Source organism: Plectrocnemia conspersa, unplaced genomic scaffold (assembly GCF_051122295.1).
Source record: "Plectrocnemia conspersa isolate PC_06_02 unplaced genomic scaffold, ASM5112229v1 ptg000013l, whole genome shotgun sequence".
In the NCBI taxonomy this organism is placed as follows: domain Eukaryota; kingdom Metazoa; phylum Arthropoda; class Insecta; order Trichoptera; family Polycentropodidae; genus Plectrocnemia; species Plectrocnemia conspersa.
In genome coordinates, this window is record NW_028277177.1 from 13,842,317 (window position 1) to 13,868,137 (window position 25,821).

The following is a 25,821-nucleotide window of genomic DNA, read 5'->3' on the forward strand; positions in this document are numbered from 1 at the left end:
CTCACGAACATTGCTCTCGCGGAATATTACCCACACGGAACACCGCTTTCATGGAATATTACGTCAGTACGTCAGAATTTAAACAAACAGGAATCAGGATCTATGGATTTGAAAAAAAAAATATATCACTGTTTCGCGTATTATATTTTAAAAACCTAGACACGTCTTTTAAACTTCAGGTAATTACTAACCTAGTCTCAAATAAATGCTTTTGCCGCATAGGCGACTGCAATTTCACCAAAATAGACATTCGAAAAACCGCTATGATATAAACACTCTGCTAGCAGATGGTATATGTGTATGGGCACTTTATCGCAAATATAAGCGAGTTTCACATTTCGTACTAAAATTTGTGTATCTTTTGATACAATGTAAATATTTAATTGATTTTTCAGGACATGTTAATATTATATAAATGCATCTTTGGCGACAGGAGAAGACAGGTGGTAATTAGACACAAATTGAGCCGCTGCAGTAGTACTCTTATTAAAAAGTTATTGCTTACATCAGGAGTCGTCAACCTTTTTATGCCTACCGCCCACTTTTCATTATTTTTTATGGTTAAAATTTCCTTACCGCCCACCAACATCGCCATATTTCAATCCAGTATATAGGTGAACATATTTCTAGCTGGAATTTCGAAGATTTGAAAAAATAAGTTTTTATTTTGCTATGCCGAAAAACAAAAATTGTGAAGCAAAATTTTCAAAGATTTTGGGGTAAAAGCAAAAATCACCCACCGCCCACAACAGAAGCCTTTTGTGGGCGTTACGGACCAGGTTGATGACCCGTGCTTTACATTGTGTTTTACAAGTATACAGGGCGCGGGTCCACACTGGCTCGTGAGCCCGCCAGCTCACAAAGAGAAAGTCTGTCTTTTACGCCAATGTTACCAGAGTACCGTCAAGTTTTGGGCATAATAAACCTAAATAAATACATATATAAATAGGCTCCCTACACATTGACTTTAATTATTATTTATTTCTTTACTTTTAGAATTTAAAATTTATTAACTTTACCTAAAAAATATTGAAACGAACAATTTTAGGCATGTTATAATATACTACGGCCTTGCTACTCTAATGGGTCTTAAAACTTTTGCAAGTCAGCGGCAAACAAATAAAAATAAATATATTCACAATAAAACATATTTCAATATATATTTTGTATGTCAAATACAGGCACTCTTTCGCAAATACGCGCGAATTTAACATTTCTTACCTAAATGTGGGTATCTTTTAATACAATGTAAATAATTACACGCTGATTTAAGCTACATCTAAGTAAAAAAAAAACATTAGAACCAATACCGGTAATACCGGAATCATGGAAAAAATCGACCTTCGATACTATCGGTATTATAAAATAAAATATCGATAGTATCGGAAAAATCTATTTTTTAATCCATACATTCTATTGGTTAAAAATGATATCTCTATGGCTTAGAACTATGATAATGACGATGCCCATATTGCTTGAAAACAGAAGTAGATAATAAAATAATGCTTATTGTCAGGGACGTAATTTAAACTTTTTCCAGGGGGAGGGAGGGGCCAAAGTTGGGAAGTCAGTGGCTATTTTATTATTTCGATTTCATCAAGATTCATTAAGTGACATGGAATTTTCTGTCCAAATTCAAAGGAGTTCCTATTTAGAATCCATGTCAAAAGAAATAAAATCATATCTTCGCCATTGCAGTAAAAACGCTTGGCTCTCTAACATTCATATTAAAACTTTTTGTAACAATATTATGACTTAAGTGAGAATCGAATAATCGAATTGACCAACAGGAGAGCGCATAAAACCATTTCCCTTCTTAGAAGTCAAAAACCCACATCAAAAGCAATAAAATCGTGCCGTGACAATGGGAACGCTCGGTAGCGAGCATTCCCACTTTTCTTATTACTAAATAATTAAAGTAATAATAATAAGTTCAATACCGGTAATATTAGTGTTGACTGTTTTCTCTCTCGGTAATACTGGTATTGAAAATCTTGGTATTATTGCAATCCCAAGATGTATCATTGATTATTCCATTAAACGCTAATTACTCGAAAAATATAGTAGATCGAAATTATTTTTGTAAATAATCAGTAAAATGTATAATTTTTGCTTTTATAAAATATTGAAAAAAAATGGTAAAACACATAGCTTCATTTCTAAAGTAACAAAAATTAATATACAAGTACAAAGTATCAAAAGATTATATTTTTCGATACATACATTAGTTTTGTTAAAAAATTATTTAATACAAAATGTTTCTCTGTTGTAATCTAGAGCACAAAATTTAGTTTTAAATAAGTAAATTATGTTGTAATGAAAATTAATCACAAAAATTAAATTTCAAAATACAACTGAAATTGCCTTATATAATAGGTTTACATATAAATAACCACATAACCCTGACCATAACGAGACCTACATATTTTGGACTGAGATTGTAAAGAAAAGTGCAAATAAAAAATAATTTAAGCATATTTAAAAAATAACTAGGAAAAATTGAAATATCTTCGTTACTCCCATCCATATTTTCGGAAATTTCTTTTCGATGAAAGCAGAACCAATTTCTGCCAGGTTCAACAATTATTTTATTTACATATATATTGTTCATACAAATTGTCCTCTTTTTTTAATATTTCAAGGCGTTGCCCCTTTACAACTTTCAAGCAGTCAAACACTAACTACCCCGTTATCAGTCGCTTTTTTTAAGACATGAAAAATAAATCTGGGTGGCAACTTTCACTGAAACTCATTAGATACAAATATTTTTTGTATAAAACACCACATTTGGGTCAATAAGTTCAAAATTATTTTAATAATATAATTTTAAAAGATGGAAAAAATAAAAAAATAATTACAATAGATATTTATTTAGTTTTATATTTAATACAGAGTTAGGAATAATAACAATCATCGCATGAGAAAGTTTAAAACAAATAAATTTTCTTTTAAATACTATAATATAAACCTTTAAAAATTAAACTAAAGTTATAATCTAACGTTTCGTAGTCGACAACATCAATATATACTTTTTTGGCTCAACATAATCACAATAAATACAAATAATTTATTGTCGTCTCTGGTTAGTAAACCTGTGTTCGACGACAATCACATTCGACAATACATCATAAGTGGTTCGATTGTGCTGGAAAAATAGTGTAAAAATGCACACAGGAAAAACCAAAGTGAAGAGGGCGTTTTTAATAGCAGATCTTAAAACGGCAACTTTGAACGAAATGTTGACACCCGGGTGGACCAAGACGGTGTCGCGTCGACGATTTTCAACAGGAACGATGTTGGTGGCGGACACTACGCGCAAGCCCATGATCAATTTTCCCGGAGTGGCGCCCCATGGCGCTCCACCCAGAGAATCGGATAAAAACATAGCTTCGAAAAACACAGCACCGAGTCGATTGATGAGCTCTAGCATGAATATTTCAGACGTTACTTCTAAAGCAAATTCGTAATCTTCGCTAGCCTGTCTCAGTAAATTCATCGTTCGGAAAATGCTGTATTTATTGAAATCCCTGTGAAGATTAAAAATGTAGTTAAACAGTTACAAGTTAGATATAAACAGTGGTGATTTTCAAAGTTTTCTATACCGGTTGTTAAAAGCAAACGCAAGAGACGAATCTTTTTCTTTTTATTTTACATGACAATACATCGCAGTGTTCAAAACAATAGATAACTGACAAGAAATTAACAATGCCACAAAGCAACAAAGCGCGTAGAAGTACTCTCATTATTTAGATAAATAATGTCATTTTTATGGCCACTGATTATGTATGACTGTTCACCTCTAACACTAACACAAGAAACACAGTTTTTGCATTATGAGCGTACCAACGAAGGTAACGGAGTTAGTTCTCTCCCAACTTGATTGGTCGAAGTTGCTGAATAACAGTAAAATATAAGGCCTTCTTGAAGTTACTACAAACTTTGGAAATTATTTCTGCATACTTTGGTCGTGGACTTTGCCATTAGGAACCAGATTTCGGATTTCACTTCACTCTACAAGTTGCTACGACATTCGAAAACTCGAAATTATTAAATATAATTATATAAATTAACCACTTAACATGCGGGTGTTTTTTTGCAGTGTTCCAAAAAAATCATATTTTTTTATTGGAAATTATAATAGTAAATAATTATACATAAATAGGAAAAATAAAAAATAAATTTAAAAATTTATAGTTTTTGCAAAATTTATGTTTTAAAATTACATAATGGGAATATTTTGCATTGTTGCAAAAAAATTGTGAATATTATTTTTACCGTTTTTTAAAAATCGCAAACAATAATTAAATAATGGAATGAACCGAATAATAAACAATGGACGTAAGGAAATATAGATATCTTTATTTTTAAAACACATTCCATACGAAAACATATTGCGTTTTATAAATTCTAAGATATATGGGACAAAATAGTAATAAAAGTGTGTCAAATTATTGGAAAGATAAAGCAACCCCAATTAGTCAAGAATGCTTACTTGAATATGTTTTGCCAGCTTTGCTATCTACCTATTCATTCGGTTTTTTTTATTGTCTCTATCCCATCTAATACAATTGAGAAATACTTCAAGTGACAACACACCGCCTTGAATTTTTCTAATTTATGACTTCTACAGCTCATAAAAAAGTGACCTTTTTTACTTGAAACGAAATTGCGGATCGAGTCCCGCATATGCTCGGAAGCCGAGTATAATGACAAATATAATCACGTTTATTTGTGAAACCGCGTTTAACTCCGATTTTCATATTCCCGCACAGGCTCGACACCGCGGGTAATGGACATTTCTAAAATCACACACCCGTGCGGGACCGCGTGTAAAGTGGTTAATATGTGTAAATAATTGCACCGTAGCTAAAATTTTTGAATATCACCACACGTATAAACTTAATATACTCACAAAATTCCAAGATAATCATCAGTGATATAATAAAACAAAACTTTAGATACAAACAATATGAAGAAATCTAAAATTTCTGCTATAAATCTCTTCCATATTGGAGGTATGACAAATTCTACGCCTTGAGCGCGATTCGCTTCTGAAATATGAATAATTACAATTAAAATAAATAAATATTTTCTATATTGCACAATACCTTACGCTCAGTTCCTTGGTTAGGTCGATTATTGCGCGAATTGTTTTGTTGTCTAGCATCTTGATAGTTTTGAAACAGCTGATAATATGGCGCTTGCTGTTGATAGTTATTATTCAAAAACGGGGTACTGGCTGTCGCTTGAAAGCTGTGTAGCATTTGACAAGCCACAAAATAATAGGGAAAGTATGCATTAGCCTGAGCCGCCTGACCTTGGTGCAGCCAGTTTTTCAATGATTCGAAATACTTCTCCTTTTCAGAGAGTATCTCTTCCTCCGTTTTTTCTTTCACCACGCTCTCTGCCGGTTCTTCAGTTTTATCGGTCATTTTATGTCAACGCAGTTTAAAAGAACACATCAGTGGGAAACTGACGTCTGAATCGATCTAAATATGCTTGCCCATAATACCGCAAATTACGACCATAAAGTTCAAATATAAAATTATTATTTCAAAATAATAAAATTACTTTTAAATGTTTATTACAACTATTTTTATAATTTAAAAAATCTTTATTTATATTATTATATTAAGAAACTAAATTTTCATTAGTTCATACACGAATTCTTTATTTGCTGATAAATCCGCAAACAATGTTTATTTGAGTGACAATATATTTGTCAAAATTGATTAAAATGTTTTTATATAACTTAAAAATTAAAGATTTTCACAACACGCGTTTAAGAATAATGGAAGTAAAATTAAAAAATTAAGTTATTGGTATTTAAATGTAAATTACGATATTAATATACGATAAAGTACAGCACAGTATTTTCTTAAAACAACTATTGGGGCCTATTTATATATATATATATATATATATATATATATATATATATATATATATATATATATATATATATATATATATATATATATATATATATATATTTTTTATTATGGCCAAAACTTGGCGGCACTCTGGTAACACTGGCGTGCCAGTTTTTTCTCTCTACTAGCAATCTTCGGCGCATTGTGCCTCGTTTATTTATTAACATGTAACAACTTCATATAAATAAATATTACTGCAGCGGTATAATCTGTTTCTAATTGCCATCTGTCACCATAATATAGCATATTCTTTTCATTCCATTTTTCTAAATCGTAAGACTCGGATTAATACGTACGCTAAATATACCTTTGAAAATTATTTTAATTTTATAATAATTTAAAATAATTATGTGTGGTGGTGATGTTGACAACGAGACACTTAAAATCACTGTCTAAATTTATTGATATTTAAACGGTACAAAGAATAAAAATAGTCTCTGGAACATTGGTTAGTGCTGATGTTGAAGTGTATGTAATATGCACCAATTTTAAAACACAATACGTACTTGAATGTGTTTATTGTTACCCCTGCTGTAAAGCATTGGGTTAATGCCTGGCATGTAACAACGAAAGATTTATAAAAATATATATTAGCCCCTTTTAATTTAAATACTTGGATTTCACACTATTTTTCTCATATACATATACTGGTGTATATGAATATTAACGTGATAACCATACGGGTGACGGGTGGCAAATAGACTCAAATTAGGCCGCTATAGTAGTATTTATTAAAAGTTTATAATGTATGCTAGGCGGCTTCCATAAATTACGTCACAGGCTTTTAGTGACAGTCTGAAACAAATAGGAAGCTGGTTTAATGCCATCTTGTGCCATATGAGAGGGGGGATAACAAATTCACGAAAAATCTGTGACTTAATTTTTGGAAGCCACTTTACATGTTAAAACGATGCTATGAGTAGTCAACGGACGAGGCACAGACGTACATCAAGCACCGTCACAGTCCGCCAAAGAATATGTTGCCTTCCGCCGCCGTCACGTCAGTGCTACCAGAGTGACACCTAGTTTTAGATGTAATACAATTAATAAATAGAACCTTATATAACAGTATTCATTTTATTTTTTTCGTGCCAGTATCGGGTCTGACAAATTGAAAATTGACGAAATTTCAAGTTGGGACCAGTTCATTTAAAGATCGTAAATATTTCAATCGCAAAAACATCAGTATATAATTAGGTCATATGCACTTTAGTAAATAGTGATATATAATTGATAATAATCATATTATTTGTTATGTTCCTAGTCTAATATTATTAAAAATAAAAAATCACATAACTCAAATCGTTTATAAATTATAAATTTTATAACGCTAACCTATTTAATTTATTATTATGCTTATAAAAAAAACCGTGGAAATAGTACAATTTTAGATTTAACGTAAGGGTTAAATATAAAATGTTAGCTCTTTTGCGTGCTAACATTATTCGAGTAGAGGCGTATGGCAATAACGACTGTCGCGCCTCGTCCTCTGGCGGCGCCAGTAGCGATTGGAGTGTGTTTCGTGCGGCCGGTTGTTAGTTACTCCGCCTGGATCGTTCGGCTTCGACACCGCCCCGACGTAAATATAAATTCACATTTATTATAGTATTTTGCGCCTCGTTTGTGTTAATAATTTACGTTACGTCCTCGCAAAGAATGTAATATAACGACGTGCGGACGTCGGCGTTTGACGTTTTGCCGGAGATGCGACTGAATCCAGTAGGCGACGGAAACACGTAAAAAATGGCAAATTTGAGCGAACGCATGACTTCTTCGTCCTGATGATGCTCGGACAAATTGTTTAAAAACAATTATCTAAAAAAGTGTTTTACTTTTATTTTTAGGCCGTAACACGCCAATTTGTGGTGAATATCTTATTTTAATTACTCTGGCTCGTTATTTTTTTTAAATGGCCGATAAAAGTTTTATTAAGACCAGGCGATTGAAACTCGATTATATTTTTGCACAATTCTGTTATTCGTGGGTTTTCTTGGCCCTAATACGCCGATTTGTTCATTATATTGTATTTGAATATTGAGTCACGTCAATTTTTAAATCATGCTCGATATAAGTTTCGTTAAAACTACAAATTTTCAACTGACAGTTGAGAACATCATCATATTTGTTTGCATAATTGTGACATTTATTATTTTGTACACTAGTCAAATTTGTAACAAAAGTCTAGTCGTTTTATTGCGTAAAGTAAACAAGAATTTTTGTTAGATATAGCAAAATAGTTTTATGTACTTTTTTAGAAGAGTCGGGTAAAAAAGTAATAGAGAGATAAGACGAAAAGGGGCCCTAGTGGGTTCTTATTGTTGTGGAGCGTAGCACCCCGACGAGATCGAATCAAGTATGCGTAAAAATAACGCGCAAGAGCGAAATTATTCCAATTTGAACGCGTGTTTCTATCCTGTGGAATTTGGAAATAAGATGTTCGGATAGATTCGCAGGGAACGCGAAGCATTTTCTCTACGCGCGTATATCTAAAAAGCGAAGGCACGCTCGATGAATATCTTCGAGAACGCGTAAGAGGAGAACAATAGTGATGATACCTCGATTCGAAGATAGTCAAAAAGTAGAAACTTTAAGAGCGGTCAGTGCTCTGCATAAAAATAGCTAATGCCCTTGATCATTTATACACACATTGGGTATACGATAATAGATAGTGAGTTATTCAAATAAATGATAAAAGTTGATAATAAATACTGACACACAAATGTCGAGAGGCGTAACTAAGTTTTGTACGCCCCTGGAAAATTCTTGACTGAGCCCTCTTTTTAAAATTTCTAAATAATAAATAATAAGTGCAAGTTGTTTTTAACTTCTCTTTTATTATCTCTTCTGTCCAGTTCTAGTCCCTTACCATCTGAGAGAAAACGAATAACGAATATTAGACGCTGAAAAGCAACAAAATAACGAGATTATACGAATTAAATTGACGAAAATGAAAAAAATAGCACCTATTAAATATCTCATTACACAGTTAACCCTCAAGTCATAAACAACGCGATGGGGGTTAAAAAACTGATTTAAGTTAGGTAGCAAATATGTAAATATTATAAAACTGGCTCTGTATAAAAGTTTGCTAGATTTGAAAGCGTTTGTGATTCCAAGAAACAAATTTTGAGGATGTAAAACAATGCTAAGCGAAGATTGCATGCACAAATATAAAATCTGAGGATAGTATGCTTAGAAACGGTTATTGTAGATGGTCGAATTCAAATTCGTATTCGGGAATAATAAAAGAAAGTCATACAACTGTAATTATTTTAGTTTTTATTTAAAAATAAAAATACCCCAGCTGCATGTTGACAATTTTACATAGGAAATATATTATATATAAATATATATATACTTAATAATATGTATGTCACTGATTTCCAAACGCAATACTTACTATTAGATGTTGATTGTTACCCCGTTGTAACGCATTGGAGTAACGCCTGGCATGTTACAATGAAAGATTTATAAAATGCAATTATAAATAAGTTATATAAATGCAATTATTGACAAAGAATAATAATTGATAAATACGTTAATTTATCAATATATCGGATAGAGGATAAATATACAAATTTTTCAACATCACGCAAATCCATTGGAAAACCGTTTAATTGATAGAAATTTGCAGTTTTAGCAAGACATGCACAGAATTAATAGCTTGATAAAAACTTGAATGAAATAAAGTCTTTATGAATGGCGTAAAATATTAGCCTATATAATTAAGATTTAAATCTGTTATACATAATAATTGATTTTTTTTACTACTTCGTGTCAAATTTTTATTTTATTATAATTTAATTTAATCATATAGTTCTCTTGAACACATATAATGATTTTTTTTGTATAATGCCTTTTTCAAATTACTACATTAAAGATCAAAATATATTTGGGATCCATTGCAGAGATTTTCATAAGATATTCACTGTTCTGACCAATGCTCGCTCGCACGTAATCTGTCCAACAGAGAATTCAAAGCACAAACAATCCTTGGATTATCGCCGCCCTTGGCGACTGCCCAGATTTCAGCGTCTCGCTACGCTACTGTAACTAGCCCTAATAAGTAAGTCAAACATGATAATTTTGTTTGAATAATTCTAATATTAAATTTCATAACTTCATAAATTAAATTTTGTATGCAAATTAATGCAGACGTTTGTAGGTCAAGGTCTTTTGGTGTCCGCCCAATCAAAAGGTACATTGAAAATTTATGTTAACGAATACTACAATATAGCAAAATTAAAAGCAAATCTATTCAATAAATAAGCGATAAATTTTGTACGTTTGCGAAAAACTGTTGGATTTCAATTCCCCGTAAATGCTTCTCATTTTTCGTCCCCTGTTTGCGCTTTATGCAATCCTATATCTGTGCAATAATGCAATAAATTCCGACGAACAATGCTACTCTTTGAACTCCCAACGGACATCTTTACTTCCATTCGCTTGATCATATTGAAGACTTAAAATGAGCTTTCAAATGTTTGATATGTAGAAATGATTTTTATAAAACGTTTCTTAAATACTCATATGCCAGTGATCGGTGAACTTTTTTAGTTATTACCCTACATTATGAAATATAAGTACCCCCCCCCCCCCCCACCACCACCTAATCATCATTTTTTTAAACTGTTTTGAAAGTTTATATTTTTACTTAATCACCATTGCACTTAATACAAATGGCTGGTATTTTTCGGGTCAGAATTTTTGTTAAAAGCTTATAATATCGGTCAGAATATATGCGGCCAGAATAAATATTAGATTGTCAGAATTTATATTAATTGGTCGGAATTTATATTAAATAGTTAGTATTTAAATTAGACCATTCAGAATTTATATTAAATGGTAAGAATTATTTTGACAGATATTCAGAATATTTTTTTTTCAGTCAGTATTTATTCAGTTTAATATTTATTAGAGTTCATTGCTCAGTATTTAAAAAGAATAGCTAGTATTTATATTATATTATCTGTATTTTAACATCAAGGTCGGTTTTATGTTGACAGATGGTCAGCATAATATTATATGGTCATTATCTGTGTTTTAGGCCCAATTTGTTTGATTGGGCTCGCAACATTGTTAGATATCAACACAACAAGCCAAGCGTGCTTCTGCCGCCTCCCTATCGTTATTCCCGCTTCGTTCGTCGCACTGAATCCCTACGCGTCATAGCTTACATTTAAACTGATCGCTCTATATTTTTATTCTGGCCGTATGCTATTTTTATTCTAACTATCTTATATTTATACTGACCCTTAATAATTTAATTAACATCAGGCTGTCAATAAAATTCTGACCATTTAATTTGTTGCTAATACTAATCCACGAATTCCTAAAAAATATCTGTTGTTTTTTTATTCAATTATAAACCACGCAATTCTACTTGATTAAATTGATGCTGAATTTCCCCAGAAGTGGAGTAACGACAAAGACTAGGCTTAAGATTTATTTTGCTTCAAACCTACTAGATCCATCGAGTTCTCACACTAATAGACACGTAATGCATGATAGCCACTTTTTTGCGTGTGGGGTTTCGCAGGTATATAAAGGAAAAGCAACAGTTGTTTGCGGGTCGACGAGGGCGTTCTGTGCGACAGATAATCGCGGTGCCTGGCAACTGCCCTTTCCCGTGGGAATATCCTTCGGTGCGTGGGAAATCAGGACTCGGGCCACCTCAGTTCCCATGGCGACGCGTTGCTTATGCGTTCCGCTGCCGGCTCGTGCCGAAATTAGCGGAACACTCCAAATAACACTTGAGATGCTTAAAAATACATTCCACATATACTCATTCTCGCTAGCAAGTCAGTACATATATGCGTACTCATTTTTTCTCTCTCTCTCTTCCTTATCTCTGGAGACCTTTTTGAACTTTACGGTATGTACTGTTTTACCCTCATGCTGATGATGCATTTTATAATATGCGTTTCAAATAGCGCAATTTGTCGTCGTCTGGATTAGCGAGTTCGTCTCACTTAAGTGGGATGATGTGTTGTTCTTTGATATACATTAGCAAATGTTTGATGGAAATCTGGATATGTAGATTATTACTAAATTGCTATTATAATATACATATATCACATATACAGTTTAATTGATATTATTTTTCATAATTAATAAAATACACCAATTGTTCGATTATTAAAAAATTCAAAGATATGCTTAAATTTGTGTTTTTTTTTTAAATAAGAGTTCGGAATCACTCTTTATGTGTATGTATATGAACCCAAAGATAACAAATTTAGCCAGATCACTTAGATAATATTCCACAAATGTCCTCAGTACCAAATATAATTCAAAGGTACAGTGTTTGCTTTAAAACTAGCTACTATATTATTATACAGGTGCGGAAAACGATTCAAAACAGTTTTAAAATATAATAATATTTAAATAGTAATATTTTTGACTATATGCATGTTTGTAAGGACGATTCGATTTTTGGATTTAAAATTCAAAACGAACAGAAGTCAACAACGTTGCAGTGCTTACCTATTAAAACGACGGCTTATATTAACACCAGCTTTCATAAATCTCAGAAAAGAAGTAGAAATTTATCCTTCACAAACATAAACTAAAAGCTAAATGGACATCAATTTATATTTTTAGATAATTGCCTCAGCGGCCAAGAATATACATTTTCCTAATCACAAATTAAGATCACAATGGATATAAATAGGCATCGCCTACATCTCTACTATATGTAATGAGTTCAGCCTTCCGGAGTCAGAATCCTTTCGGACAACTCGCAAATTTTGATAAATCGACATGCTTGGAGCGTCCGGAACTCGGCTAGATTGCAAAAAATCGTCGGCATTCATCTGTCGGTGTATAAACGCCCACTTTGACCGAGCGAGTTTGCAAATTTCAATTGTGCCGACAGGAAACTCTGGTTCTTTGTTTTGTCGCACCGGGTTCTAAGAGTAACTCACTCGTCATGTGTTGTGTTCAAAAGGGTTCCTCCGTGAAAACTTGCTATCCTCAAAGGCGCTGAAAAATTCATTGATAACTATATTTATGTCGGTCGTGGCTTACGTTTTTGTACATCTGTGTGTGCAATATAGGAACGAGGTCTTCGTACACTGAAAATTCGAAAAAAAAATTTTTTTAAGCATATAAACATTAAAAATGAGAAAAAATATATAAAAAATACTAATAAATAAAGGTGTATTCAGATTAACGATACTCGAGACTTTTAGCATTTGAAAAAGTTCGTCATAAACTTTTTCTTCAATAACTAAGTTACTTCGGTATTTTCAGTTTTTTCAACTATTGTCTATTTAACAACGATACTAATACTTATTATATGTGAAAGATCTGAAAGTGTTTTAGGATATTCACTGTAACTACAAAAGCATCAAATGTCATCTTCAATAGTTACATTTTCATTATGTGTTTTGTTATAATTTAGTATTTTAATCAGAAAAGCTTCCACCGGTGATATGAGAATGATGTTCAAGAAAAGCGCCATAAAGCCGAGATAAAGCGCCGATGACGCTCGGATTTGTTATGCGGAGCGCGTATCACTTTAATAAGCTATCGGCGGTTCGCATCCTGTGCGATATGTTAATTCATAGCTTACTTGAATCTCCATAGCCTGGAATTCAAGCTAAGTTAAGTTCTCGTTGATAGTAAATGTTAATAGAAAATTCCTCAGGTATCTGAGTGAGTAAGGATCGTATTCATATTTCATTAAAACATATTTTTGTTAGAATCTTTAATTGTATTCTTAACGTAGCATTTACTTAAAGAAGCGTTTGATGAGGTTGCCAAGAGGGAAGGCGTCGAAAATTCCTTGAAAATGTGAGGTGTTTTTCCTAGTTGCGATTGTGCCTTTCATCCTTGTGGTTATCAACGGGACATTGGTGCAGATCCAAATATGTTTTCGGCGCTAGCTTTAAAGAGCTGATCCAATTGATATGAGATAGTACACATTTTTTAAGTGTGCGCCATTAATGATTTCATGTATGTATATGAGTAATAATGTGTTCATATATGCATGAATATGGAATAGATGTTTATACTATGTATTATATTAGGTCATTATGAATTCATAGGATACTAAATATACGAGGAATTGGTAGCTAGCTGCGATTCTTTCACATAAACGTAAAAGGTAATGCATCCTAATGTAGCTAACTGTAGAGGAACTGATAAAAGTTTATTATTACCAGCATACATAATATGTGGATATGCTTTATTATTTTTTTGTGTACAAACGCCATAAAATATGGAAACGACCGCCTGAGGGACACATTACACAGTCGACTTTCTTGCCTACGTGTGAAACTGGCATTATATCTAACGAATTACCTACTTCAATTATTCTGACTCGAAACTGTAACCATAACAGTCATGAATTGACAGTGGTTGTTTCTGAATAAAAATATTTGTTAGGGTCAGTATGGGTCTTATACGAATGTAATTTCAATGACAGATTTTTTACTCTCGATTTAGACCGACCAAAATAGTAAAAAAAAATTAGGCTAACCTTTTCCTTTTTTGATTAATATGTCTCGGAAAGTTTTTGAAAAAGTTATCAACCCAAATCGACAGACGTTAGATCTACATATATTATACAACCCGAATAAATACGCCGATTTTACCTATAATTTACTAATTGCTTAAATTTCTATCAACCGTCTAAAAGTGATATGTATTTTTCAAGTAAATATTATTACCATTTTACCTTTAATAATTTAATATACAATTTCAACTGGTATCGAAACATATAAATGTTTATGACAATGATAATGTTATTATAATAAGGTCATGGAAAATTTGTAAATCTTCATAGCAAATGTACACAATATGTGTATATCTAGTAGTACAACTAATGTTTGCATATCGTTTTATCTGCCAGTATGTGTTTAGTCGACGAGTGATTATATAATTATATTGTGCATGTTTGCTTGTTTATAATTTTATGATAAATATTCATATTGTGGATGATGTACAAAAAAGTACAGAAAAAACCTCTTATAATCAAGTTTCCTCTGACTTTTTGCTGTGATATTTTTTTCAATGAATTCTTTAACGCCAGGAAGGCTATTAATCAAAAACAACAAGAATTATAATATTGAACTATTGTTTATTTGCTATTCTACGTGTATCAAGCACTAGTATGCGGATAAAAAATCCATAGGCAGCGTATAACCCTTTTCAACCTAATCATTCGTGCAAATCTGTGAAATGAGATAGTTGAGATATTCAAAAGCGAATCTGTGATATAATCGGTATATGAAATCTTTTCTTTCACCGAGGAAAACACATGCTATCAAAGGCCAAATTTCAATATGGCATTTTCGATTTGTTTACATCTAACGCGTTCCCCTGACTATATTACAAGGAAAATTTGGATCTTCCTGTTTCACCCCCTTTGCTCTCGTATATACGCGAATCGCAAATAAAAGGAAAATTCGTGTTGTCAAAATGTACGGCATATGTTGAAAATAAAATTCTCTTTCACAATCGTTGGTAATATATTCCAGAGAAGGTCCGGTCGTATTTGCCATTGTATAATACATATATACCTTTCGTTTTTGTTCTGTATGAAACGATTCAAAGGACGTATTCATCGATTTTTTATTGTTTAAATAAGAACAAGGTTTTCTTTTTCAGTTGAAAATCTCCATATATTTATTCAATTCATGGTTTGAATGATATATAATTCAGTATATTTTAATTAGCGGTATTTCTTCTACCCGTCGTCCTTATGAAAATCGCCTCGCTTTTCCGAGTATTTTCGCGGTATTTCGTGAGCGCAAGCTTTAAATGCCACAAAGAGGGTTTAATTCAATGAAGGAGAAAAAAAAATATGTTGACGACATTATATTATAATACCTACAGCAAAATATAATAAAACAATAAGTAGGTTGTAGCCGTTGGGGGAGTACTTTACAATTTTAATATTGTCCCGTTTCCTATTCCCCGTCGTCTTATAATTTTTGCTTCAGCGAGCAAACGGGACGCTGCGCTATATTTTACAGCATAATGATATGTATATATATACACTAAATTATATATATAATTAGGTACTATCCACAGGACATTTACAAATTGCTAAATTTATCCGTGTTCAATACCGTAACACTTGTTTCCAAACGATCGCCCTAACGCCGCATTGAAGTCCATACATCCGTGATAAATCCCTATCTTATCAATTATTGTAAAGCCTAAAATTGTCCGTACGCGTGTATGATCTTCGTTGGGAACTTTTATGTGCACTTTGCACGTATGTGTAGATACACGTTTGCTGCGAAATTCTAAAGTATTCGTTTGAATGAACGAGTCACTATATATAATACAACTCTAGATTTACGAGATTTATGAAACTTTTTTCGTCAGCCTTGCGATTTAAAAGGATTCGTGTATCTTTTTACGCGGTGGATCCTTTAGAACAGGGGTGGGTAAACTTTTTAAGCTGCGGGCCGGATTGGTATTTTTTTAGGCTTCGAGGGCCGCAGATTGTCAAGCTAAAAAACGACTCAATTGCAAAAGCTTCCAACCGATGCTGCGGTCGATTAATTTTAACATTAAGCTAAAAATATAAAAACTATATTAAAAGTAGTATATATTTGATTCCTCTGTAACACCTTGTTGAAAATGTTTAGTGTTTTATAATGTCCAATGTCAATAGCTAGTTATGGTCTTTTAAGATAGAAACGATCCATTATTTTTCAATAGCGAATTGGCAATCCCTTATAGTCAGTGTAGTCCTGGCACGTTAATTTGGAATTTACTTTTTAAAGTATTTACTTCATACCAGCATATTTCTACCGGCGACTAACTGAAAAATAGTTTTAGGGATTTAAACATGAAATATCCGGGGTTCGAGATAAAGTTTTCCGGAAATCGGAACATCAGGAAGCTCGGTAATACTTAAGAATTATTTTCGGTGACGAGTTGATTAATTTTTAATACAAAATGTATTGGTATATAATGCAATGTATTGTTATTTCATTGCAATCGTCATATTCGTCAGGAATTTTATCCTTAATTATTTTTACTGCTCCGACCCTTTTTACAGGTAAATTTGCCACTGTCATTTTTATTAAATATATCTAAACCATTTGTTTGGTCCTTTATAGACTTTATTAATATTATTGAACTTAGATGAAATTGGGCGAAAAATGTGTGTTTAATTAGTAAAATAAAATCTCATATTTTAGTTTTAAGATATTAACTGGAATGAATTGTAGACCCAGCGGGCTGCACGCGGCCGTCATTTTCCCATTCCTGCTCTATAACATTGGCCATAGGCGATGTTTTTTGTTGAATTAATTTCATCTGCTAGGACATATAGGTGTTTTGTAATATTGTAACATTGCGACTTTGACCATGAAAAAACATTATTTTTTTAAGTCAACTCTTTGTGGCTAATCGAAAAGCTAATTAATGGGGTTATATGAATAAACATAAACTCGTATTTAAATATGCCTGTCATAGTTTAATAACACGTATATTTTTAATTGCAATCACAACCGATCCGAATTAATCAAAATTCATACGGCTATTTAAATTAGCGTTAATTTGTGTTTTCGATCTAACTGAAATCAGTGAAATAAGTAACTCAACTGTATAATTGGTACATTTTTATACGTCAACTTGACATTAAAATAAACGTGCAACACGTTCTGAAAAATATTGAAAACTATAAAAAAAAATGTAAACGGAGCAAAACGGAACTGACTTGATTTTTATTTAGACTTGATATACGAAGTTACTATTTTTTTTATTATTATGTCGTTCGTCGCAGGCAACTGTTATTATTATATAAAATATTCTTACGTACCGTCGCTCTTCGTCGTTCGACAACGGAGAAGATGCATATTAAATAGCGTGTTTAGAGCCGGAATATTGAATTTACAATATTTTGACAATGAAATGAAGATAAAAATGTTTCGTCCGTGTTCTATAAGTACGGATACATATGTAGTATCATATGTATTATTCTCTCGCTCATTTTTTTAATTAATTAAAAATATATTAAGAGGAGGCCGAGAGTATAAATTGTGCCTAGGGCGCTGAAGTGCTTTAGGCCGCTGTGTCCGTTTTAGATAAAAGGATTATTATTATTACTTGTGTAGTATGTTTTGTTTATGTATCGAGACTGTATATTTATTTTAAAATTACTTACTTTATTTAAAGAACTTATTTTAATAATTTGTATAGTCCATAAGCTTATATTTGTGCGCGTTTCACTTATTACAAAAGCTCTTATTATTGTTTATTAATTCTCCGCCCCTTTCCGATTGTTCTTGTACGGAGGCTATCGACATTATAATAGAAATGAAACCCATTTCTCTTTCACATCCGTGCCATTAATCAATATCTACGATATCGCGATACATAATTGATTAATACACCGAATTAATCACGTCATAGTGTTATGCCGTACTAATTCTTAATCAAGATTACGTAGAACGAGCAACATCACAATACTAACAAAGCAAGCGAGCGCACCATAACGGCAAGCTTGCATTGAATTTGTGTCTACAATACCTACCACATCATATGCATATTATAATATATCGGGCGACTTTACAAAGAAGCGGTGTTTCATTTTATTTTTATTTATAACAAATTTCAACCGGATAAAGTTATATACATAAAACCCGGGTCGATTGTAGAGTAAATTGAACCGTATACATGTACGAAGGATACTTTCACGTCAGCGCGAATAGAATAAATGTAATATATAATGTTTTTGATAAAGGATAAAGCACGTCGTGCGAATATTGAACGAAATTTATGCACTTTAGCCCTCGAAGATGGCGCTCTGTCTAAACGTAATATATTGAAGATCGTCGATACGTCGCGAATGCTAACGTTATTAGTTGGCGACCTCGGATGCAATTTGCCTGTGTGCGTCGGATGCATTCGATTAAATTAGATGTGCCTTCCGCTTTCAAGAGAAAACCTCTTTATTTCAAAAGTTTTCTGTGATGTTTGGCGTAATAGAGGTTTTCCGTTTGGCCTTCCCTTTCAGCTTTTCTCTGTTTTTTTTTATGTCTCTGGGGAAAATCGAGTTGAAAAATATCCCGTTTGGTTGTTCTATTAAAACGGTTCATTCGATTTGCGTCGAATCGATTTGCTCTGATTGAGTAAAAAGCAAGCAATTTGCTGATTTTGTCGTTAGGGTACGAACAACATAATCTACTTACTTTATAGTACGTTCAATCGAATTGAGTACTTTTATAGTACACTCAACGTCGACTTTTCATACATCATATTTTTCCGTTAAAAGGTTAAGTGAAAACGAATTTTATTCTTAAACTTGATTTATTTGACTGGCATATCTGAGAAAGCCATTACCACCACAGCTAAAAACTATCGTTATATTTATTCGCAAGAGCATAAAAAAAATCAAAACTAGCCACCTACACACGGTATACAAGCTTATAAAAGAACTAAAATCATTTCTCAATCAAAAAGCTCATGAAATATTTATACTACAAAAACGTTTTAAAGTTATAGCACAATTATAATGGACACGGCAGTTGTTTGCAAGGAACATATTTTGAAAGGTTTCTTCTCATTCAAATGCTGTTATGTATTATTGTTTATTTGCTTAAACAGTTTTACCCTGATGCAACTTGCACAGAAAAATATTATATACATATAAAAATATTTACATTCATAACATTAATAGCAAGACCACAATGCATCTATCAACTGTGAGTACCTGGATGATAACAAATCAATAGTATTTCAGATATGGTTAAAATTAGGATCACTATACATACGTATAATCTATAAAAACATTAAATTTATATAATTCAGCTTGTGTTGTTGTTGATTCTTTGTTATTTCTTAGCTTCTTCCTTTTTAGTCGATCTGAAAATTCAGATCAAATACCTAAATTTACTGCTACTCATTTATATTCGTTGGTTATTTCCTCCCAACTAAGTATATAAGGTTCATAAAGCAATAATTTGCAAAAAAAATTAACACAAACGGAATACACTCTGTTCCTTTGATTAATAATACTTATTGTAAAAGTACTTTCAAGGAAGTGGGTGCTTTTGAAGGCAATGTTCCACTTATTTTATTATTTTAGTGTGTATAAAAAAGGCACAATAAACTTCTATGTACATGAAATACATACATCGCAAATAAATAATTTAGTTCTGATTTGTTATTTGATGTTAGTTTTTTTTATAAATATACTTTTGATATGATTTTTTCAGAGTCGGGCCCCTCAAGGAGAACGGGAATTTGTCCCGTCTCCCCCCTCCCTCTCGATAGGCCTGCTCATAGCTATCGCTAAAATCAGCTTAGAATAAGTATAAATATGGTGATGATTTAGACGTGTGGGAGTTTAAGGGTTAAATACAAAAATATATACAGATAGGTTCGGAATAGAATAGTAGATAGAATGCTGTACTGAGCCGTATTTAGATTCCCTTAAAGGTATGAATTTCTATTTATAATAAAAAATATGCAATGAATCCAAACCGGTGCAAACTACGTTGCTGTAACATCCGATAACTGAAAGTTTTTTATAAAAATAGTTTTCTATTATAGATTCCCACACTTTTAGTCTGGTGTTGTTACAATACATACACGTGGGTGATGATTATTATTCAGTTGTAACTTATTGGGCATTTTGTAATGGTAGAATTACAATCACTAAATAAAAAACATATGAGAACATAACTGTTTTTAAATGTTTATAATGTTGAATGATAAATTCCAATTTGTATTTACTGTTCTGTGTCATTCAATGAAATACTATGAATATTAATGAAAACAAAATATTAAAAAAAAAAACGATCACTGACTTGACTAGCTTACTTTTGCCCTCACGCTGAAATTCTGTCTTTGATTCCAGTGGGAACACTCGGTAACGAGCGTCCCTACTGCGACGGCACGATTTTATTGCTTTTGACGTGGATTTTTTACTAAGCAAATCGATTGTTTTTTGCGGTTTAGATATGCGTCACAAAAAGTCTTACTATGAACGCTAGATAACCAAACGTTTCCACTGCACGATTTTATTGCTTTTGACGTGGATTTTAAACCCTCTTGAATTTGGCAACAAAAATGCATATCATTTAATAAAATACTATGAAACTTGATGATATGGAAATATTAACCACACATCCTTTTAAGTCTCTGTTAACTCGTACCTATTAATATTCATTCAAAAAATTATATTAAGGCGATAAAAAATACATAAAATGCATTTTTTGTTATGGGGCCAAGAACACAGTGCCCGGGAAAATAATATGAACTATGAAGATCTGGATCTGGATCATTCATGATGCACATCTATTTAAATGTGTGCTATTGTAATTTTATACTGCATATTTCTTTTTTATGTAAGTATGAACTATGTATAATATATGTATGTGTATTAGGGTAACATTGGCAGTTTATGCTTTTCAAATTTAAAGCAAAGTAAAAACATATCTATGTAGAGAATCTTTTAATTAGATATAAATAGTAATCTAACAATAATAACATTACATAAAAAAACAATAGATTAATCATATCTGAATCTCCGTCTTATTGAATCGATAAAATATATTTTTTGCCTTTGCTTAATTTTTAATCAATAGCAAATGACAAAGGAGAAATTTCATTAATGCTACACGATTAAAGAAGGTTACAAATGCATAAATGCTCTTGGCTATTCATTTGGAATAACAAATTCAATCGTATAACTATATAGTGATAGTAAATATAATTAGTTTTCGGGCTGACATGATACGAAGAAAAATGATTTATTTTCAGTTTCGTATAAGACACGTTCGTTCGAGGATTATTTCATCTTAATTGATCAAAAAAGTGAAGGGCGCGTGTACCACCAATTCGCTGCAACAAACGAAGCTCGTTTATTTTTTGGCATAATTGCTGCGAATTTATTGCGAATAAAAACAAGCTACGATTGCGTGGCGAACGTGTGGTATATTCTCGTTAGAGTTTAATAAATTTATATTTAATACTCGCCGCCTCCGGTATGCTTAGGTATAGCAAAACCGTATTATTCTTGTAATAAATCTGGAAAAGTTATCCAAGTCGTAAACTCTGAACTTAAAATATATAAGCTCTAGATATACATATCAGTACATAGTTACAATCCCGATAAAGTTTCCGCCGCAGAAAGGAAACTATTTCAACATGACCGATTTTAATCCTCTTACTGCAAAAACTATCGGTAAACGATTCAAGTTTGACTTTTGAGCTATTTAGTAAGATCCTCACGCTCTAGCGCTCGTCAATCAATTTCATAATACATTGTTAGTGAATCTGTGAGATATTTAACCAAACACGTAGACGAGTTGAGACGTTATGATAACGTGACCTGAGTGTCTACGAGTGATAACACATTTTTATATAATATTAACATATGTATGTATGTACAAGAATTACTTTATCGCTTTTACACAATTGTTCTAATTGTTTAGTTGATTATTATTCATTTATATTTATAATAATTACATACATATATAAAATATCATATATATTGATTCAATAATTTATATTTTAGTATTTTTTGAAATAACATGTTATAGTAATTACCAGAAGAGAAATGAAAAAGCCCCTTTAAGATTATTCTACGGAAAGCGCTCAACTTGGCTCGCTCGCTTTGAAACTTTCAGCGAATTTTTAACATGGTAACTTTTTTCAGTGGCTCCTATACCCATTATTTACCTTTTATCTTACCCACGTTGGAATATTTCATTTTTTGCGCTTTCGCATCAATATTCCACTTATTTCTACCGTTCGTTGTTATTATGTTCTCAAAGCGCGGACGGGTCATTCATCTATCAACGTCAAATAAAATCTTGTTCAGGGATTCTCTCAACGTATTATATATTGTAAAAGTAACATTTATGCTCGTTATCATTATCAATAAGTCTGGCGCATATTCTCAAAAATAGATATTTGGATAATTTTACAAAATCTTTTTTAAATATAATATCCTCGTCAATATGTTAAGTTATCTGAATACACTACTAAATCGGAAATCCTAGGCCGTATTTTCATTGATTTATGAATATTACATTGTGAATTGCAATGTTGAATATCTTGTGGTAATCCGCCGATCGTTGGCCGTTTAATAACGACATGGTTACTGATGCTGGAATACGAATCTTAATGGTCGCGTCCGCGTGTATATTAGTAAAATTAATTATTAATACCTCCAGTAGGGATTTTACACATCCCGTTGTTTCTATTAGAAGTGTTTGTGTCCCACCTAAAAACCAGCAATTGTGTTCTCATATTATGGTCTATGTTTGCAAGACGACTTTTCGAATTTTTAACCAATTATGTAAAAGTGTTTTCGGTACTGGTGGCCGATCGGTGTGACTTTTGCGGCCAGTTAGATGCTAAAAGAGCTAGTAACAATTCATTGTACAAAATATATAATGTCGGTATCGGTTAAGCCGAACCATTGTCATTTTTGCTGCTTTTTAAATGCCATTGTTGAAACTCCCATAGTATCGATACATTTTGTTTAATAACTATAATATATAAAATATATTATTACAGCGCTGTCCAACTGGCGGCCCACCAACCAATTCATGTTTTTAAAATTAAATTTAAATAAATTAGCTAAAAATAAGGTCACTTCAGATGTTTTTGTTTTTCCCAGGCATACAAACAAAAATTGAGGTGAACTTTTTTTAGCTGCCAACAGCAAAAGACTTTTGGTCCCCGAAATGTTTACAAAAAAAATGACTCGCGGACAAAGAGAAGTTGGACAGCGCTGCATTATTAGTATTACATGCGTGAATAGTAATACAAATCCTTAAGTTTTTTATTAAAAAAAATGTAACATACCATGAATTTTTAGTACCACTGAATAAAACTACGCACTTCCTTTTACGAAGTGCTACAATAAATCTAATTCAATCATTAAATTGTTTGATCTTCTTTGATACACTAACTCCAGTTAGAATTGCTTTATTCTATTTAACAATATCAAGTTATTCAATAGAAGGACGTGCGCATGTGGTGTATTTTATTGTACATTAACGATTAACCATTTGAATGCGCAAATGCTGTTTTTATATATTTTTAGTATGAACAATACGCAATGCTAATGTCATCGGAGTCTACTCCAGATGAGCACAATTTCATTATGATTTTTAGTTGAAATATTTTTAAATGATAGTTGCGTGTGAGTTTCACCGTCTTGCAGTCAAATTAAAAAACCTTCATTAAAATAATAGGCTCTATTTTTCTTCGTTCATTTACATAATTAACGTGTTAAGTCGAGTTTCGTCTTTTAAACTTAGTATTCTGTCAAAAGATATGGGTCGTACTTATCAAGTTGACATAAAAAATATTACACAATGACAACGTTAGCACCTCGCAGGATAAAAATCTCAAGAACAAAATCTGCGACGTGACTATGGACTCGGTTGTAGCTTGCAATTCCCACAATTCTCAGCGGATCCCAATGACCCATTAACGAGTACGTTATGTCCCATTATCGCGGACCAAACGTAAAGGGTCCACGTCCGCGTGATAACTCGCATACAGCATTAATAAATTGACTATGCGTACATGTGGATCATTCACGAGATGTTTCAAATACTCGAGCAGATATTAGCAACCGTTTGTGTAAACTTGCAGATTGGCGTATTATTTAGATCAATCGTCTGAATGGATTTTATAATACGCCGAGGTAATTTTGTGCTGAGAGAATTTGTCGAATGTGTGGTAGTTGAAGGGTTAAGCGGAAACGTTGTGGACGCGCACGTGCCGTTCGTGTTTTTGCGTTATATAAAACGCGGTAATCCGTCCCTGGCTCTATCTGAGGATTCGAGACAAAAAATAACGTTACGTACATACGTTTACGTGATTTTTATGCGGGGCCGTTAAAAATAAATTGATGCGAGGAAAATTGTGAGACGACGTATTTTATTTCTTCTTTACATTATGTGACGAGTTTTATTTCATTTTGTTTCAGACTTTTCCCTCATCCTTCTGGGATATGAATTAGAAGAGAAGATCATAAAAGGTATACTATTATATTTATATATTATATTTATATTTTAACTCATGTTGGTAATAATAACCTACAACGTGTAATAATGGCTATTAAGTAACATTATATAGACCGCATGATGTGTGATTTAAATGTAATTTTATCATAAAACCGCAAACTTGATTATTGGCCAAATTTCATAATCCAGAAAAAGCCACTTAACACTAGATCAGTGATCCCCACTTGAATTTCAAGCAGGCTGTATGGCAATAAAAATATAGTGGGGAGCACAGAAAATGGAAATTGATTTAGATACATTTAAAAGCACGATAGATTGATGATATACGAAGTGTGATCAAAAAGTATGGTGAATAATTTTATTGCGAACAAAGTAATAAGATTAGATCAAATTTGAATTAATCTCCTTCAAAGTATTATCATTGGTTAGCAATGCACTTATCCCAACGTTGATTCTATGATTGGAAGCATTTCTGGAAGGCTTCTTTTGGAAGGGCTTTTAGTTGCTCTCAATGTCGGGAATGGTGGCAAAACATTTTCTTTTTAGCACGGTTTTTATTTTTGGGAAGACTCAGAAATCGCATGGTTGGAGGCCCTTGTTATATTCGGAGTTTACAGTGGTTCCCCTTGGAACGAACTCTGATCGCACTATTCCCTCACTATCGAAAAAACAATTAGCATGACTATGACGTTCGACTTTGACTGACGTGCCTTCTTAGGGAGAGGAGAGTCACTCGTTTTCCATTGGGAACCCTGTATTTTCGTCTCAGGATCATAGCCATACACCTAACTTTCATGTCCAGGTGTAAGTATGCCCATGAAGTTCGGATCTGCATCAAGACGATCCTTAAATCCCGTGCAAACTGACGATTTTCCTTCTGTTCGTCATTCAAAAGTTTCGGAACAAATTTCGCACTCACTCGTCTC

The 25,821-nt window shown here is 32.5% G+C and overlaps 2 protein-coding genes across 7 annotated transcripts in view; one reads left to right on the plus strand and one right to left on the minus strand.

Annotated features, from left to right (window-relative positions):
- Positions 1-2,857: 2,857 nt before the first annotated feature.
- Positions 2,858-5,517, minus strand: LOC148227351 (protein FAM8A1). The gene is made up of 3 exons (XM_088202870.1): positions 5,114-5,517; positions 4,913-5,051; positions 2,858-3,527 (listed from the first exon to the last, which is right to left on the minus strand). The coding sequence occupies exons 1-3, from the start codon at positions 5,430-5,432 to the stop codon at positions 3,068-3,070; spliced, it is 918 nt and encodes a 305-aa protein (XP_088058996.1). The 5' UTR covers positions 5,433-5,517; the 3' UTR covers positions 2,858-3,067.
- A 1,916-nt stretch (positions 5,518-7,433) lies between these two features.
- The window catches only part of krz (beta-arrestin protein kurtz), an 80,011-nt gene continuing 61,623 nt past the window's right edge, over positions 7,434-25,821 (plus strand). For all 6 annotated transcript variants that reach the window (XM_088201170.1, XM_088201169.1, XM_088201173.1 and 3 more), the window contains exons 1-2: positions 7,434-7,512; positions 24,859-24,909. The gene's annotated coding sequence lies outside the window, so the exon portion shown is untranslated. The remainder of the gene's footprint in view (positions 7,513-24,858; positions 24,910-25,821) is intronic.

Excerpts from the sequence above, each read along its gene's own strand:
- LOC148227351 (XM_088202870.1), bottom strand. The coding sequence starts at position 5,432 with ATGACCGATAAAACTGAAGAACCGGCAGAGAGCGTGGTGAAAGAAAAA. Across the intron at positions 5,052-5,113 it reads ACCTAACCAAGGAACTGAGC|AAGCGAATCGCGCTCAAGGC; the intron begins GTAAGGTATTGT and ends TTCATATTTCAG. Across the intron at positions 3,528-4,912 it reads GATGATTATCTTGGAATTTT|GGATTTCAATAAATACAGCA; the intron begins GTGAGTATATTA and ends TAATCTTCACAG.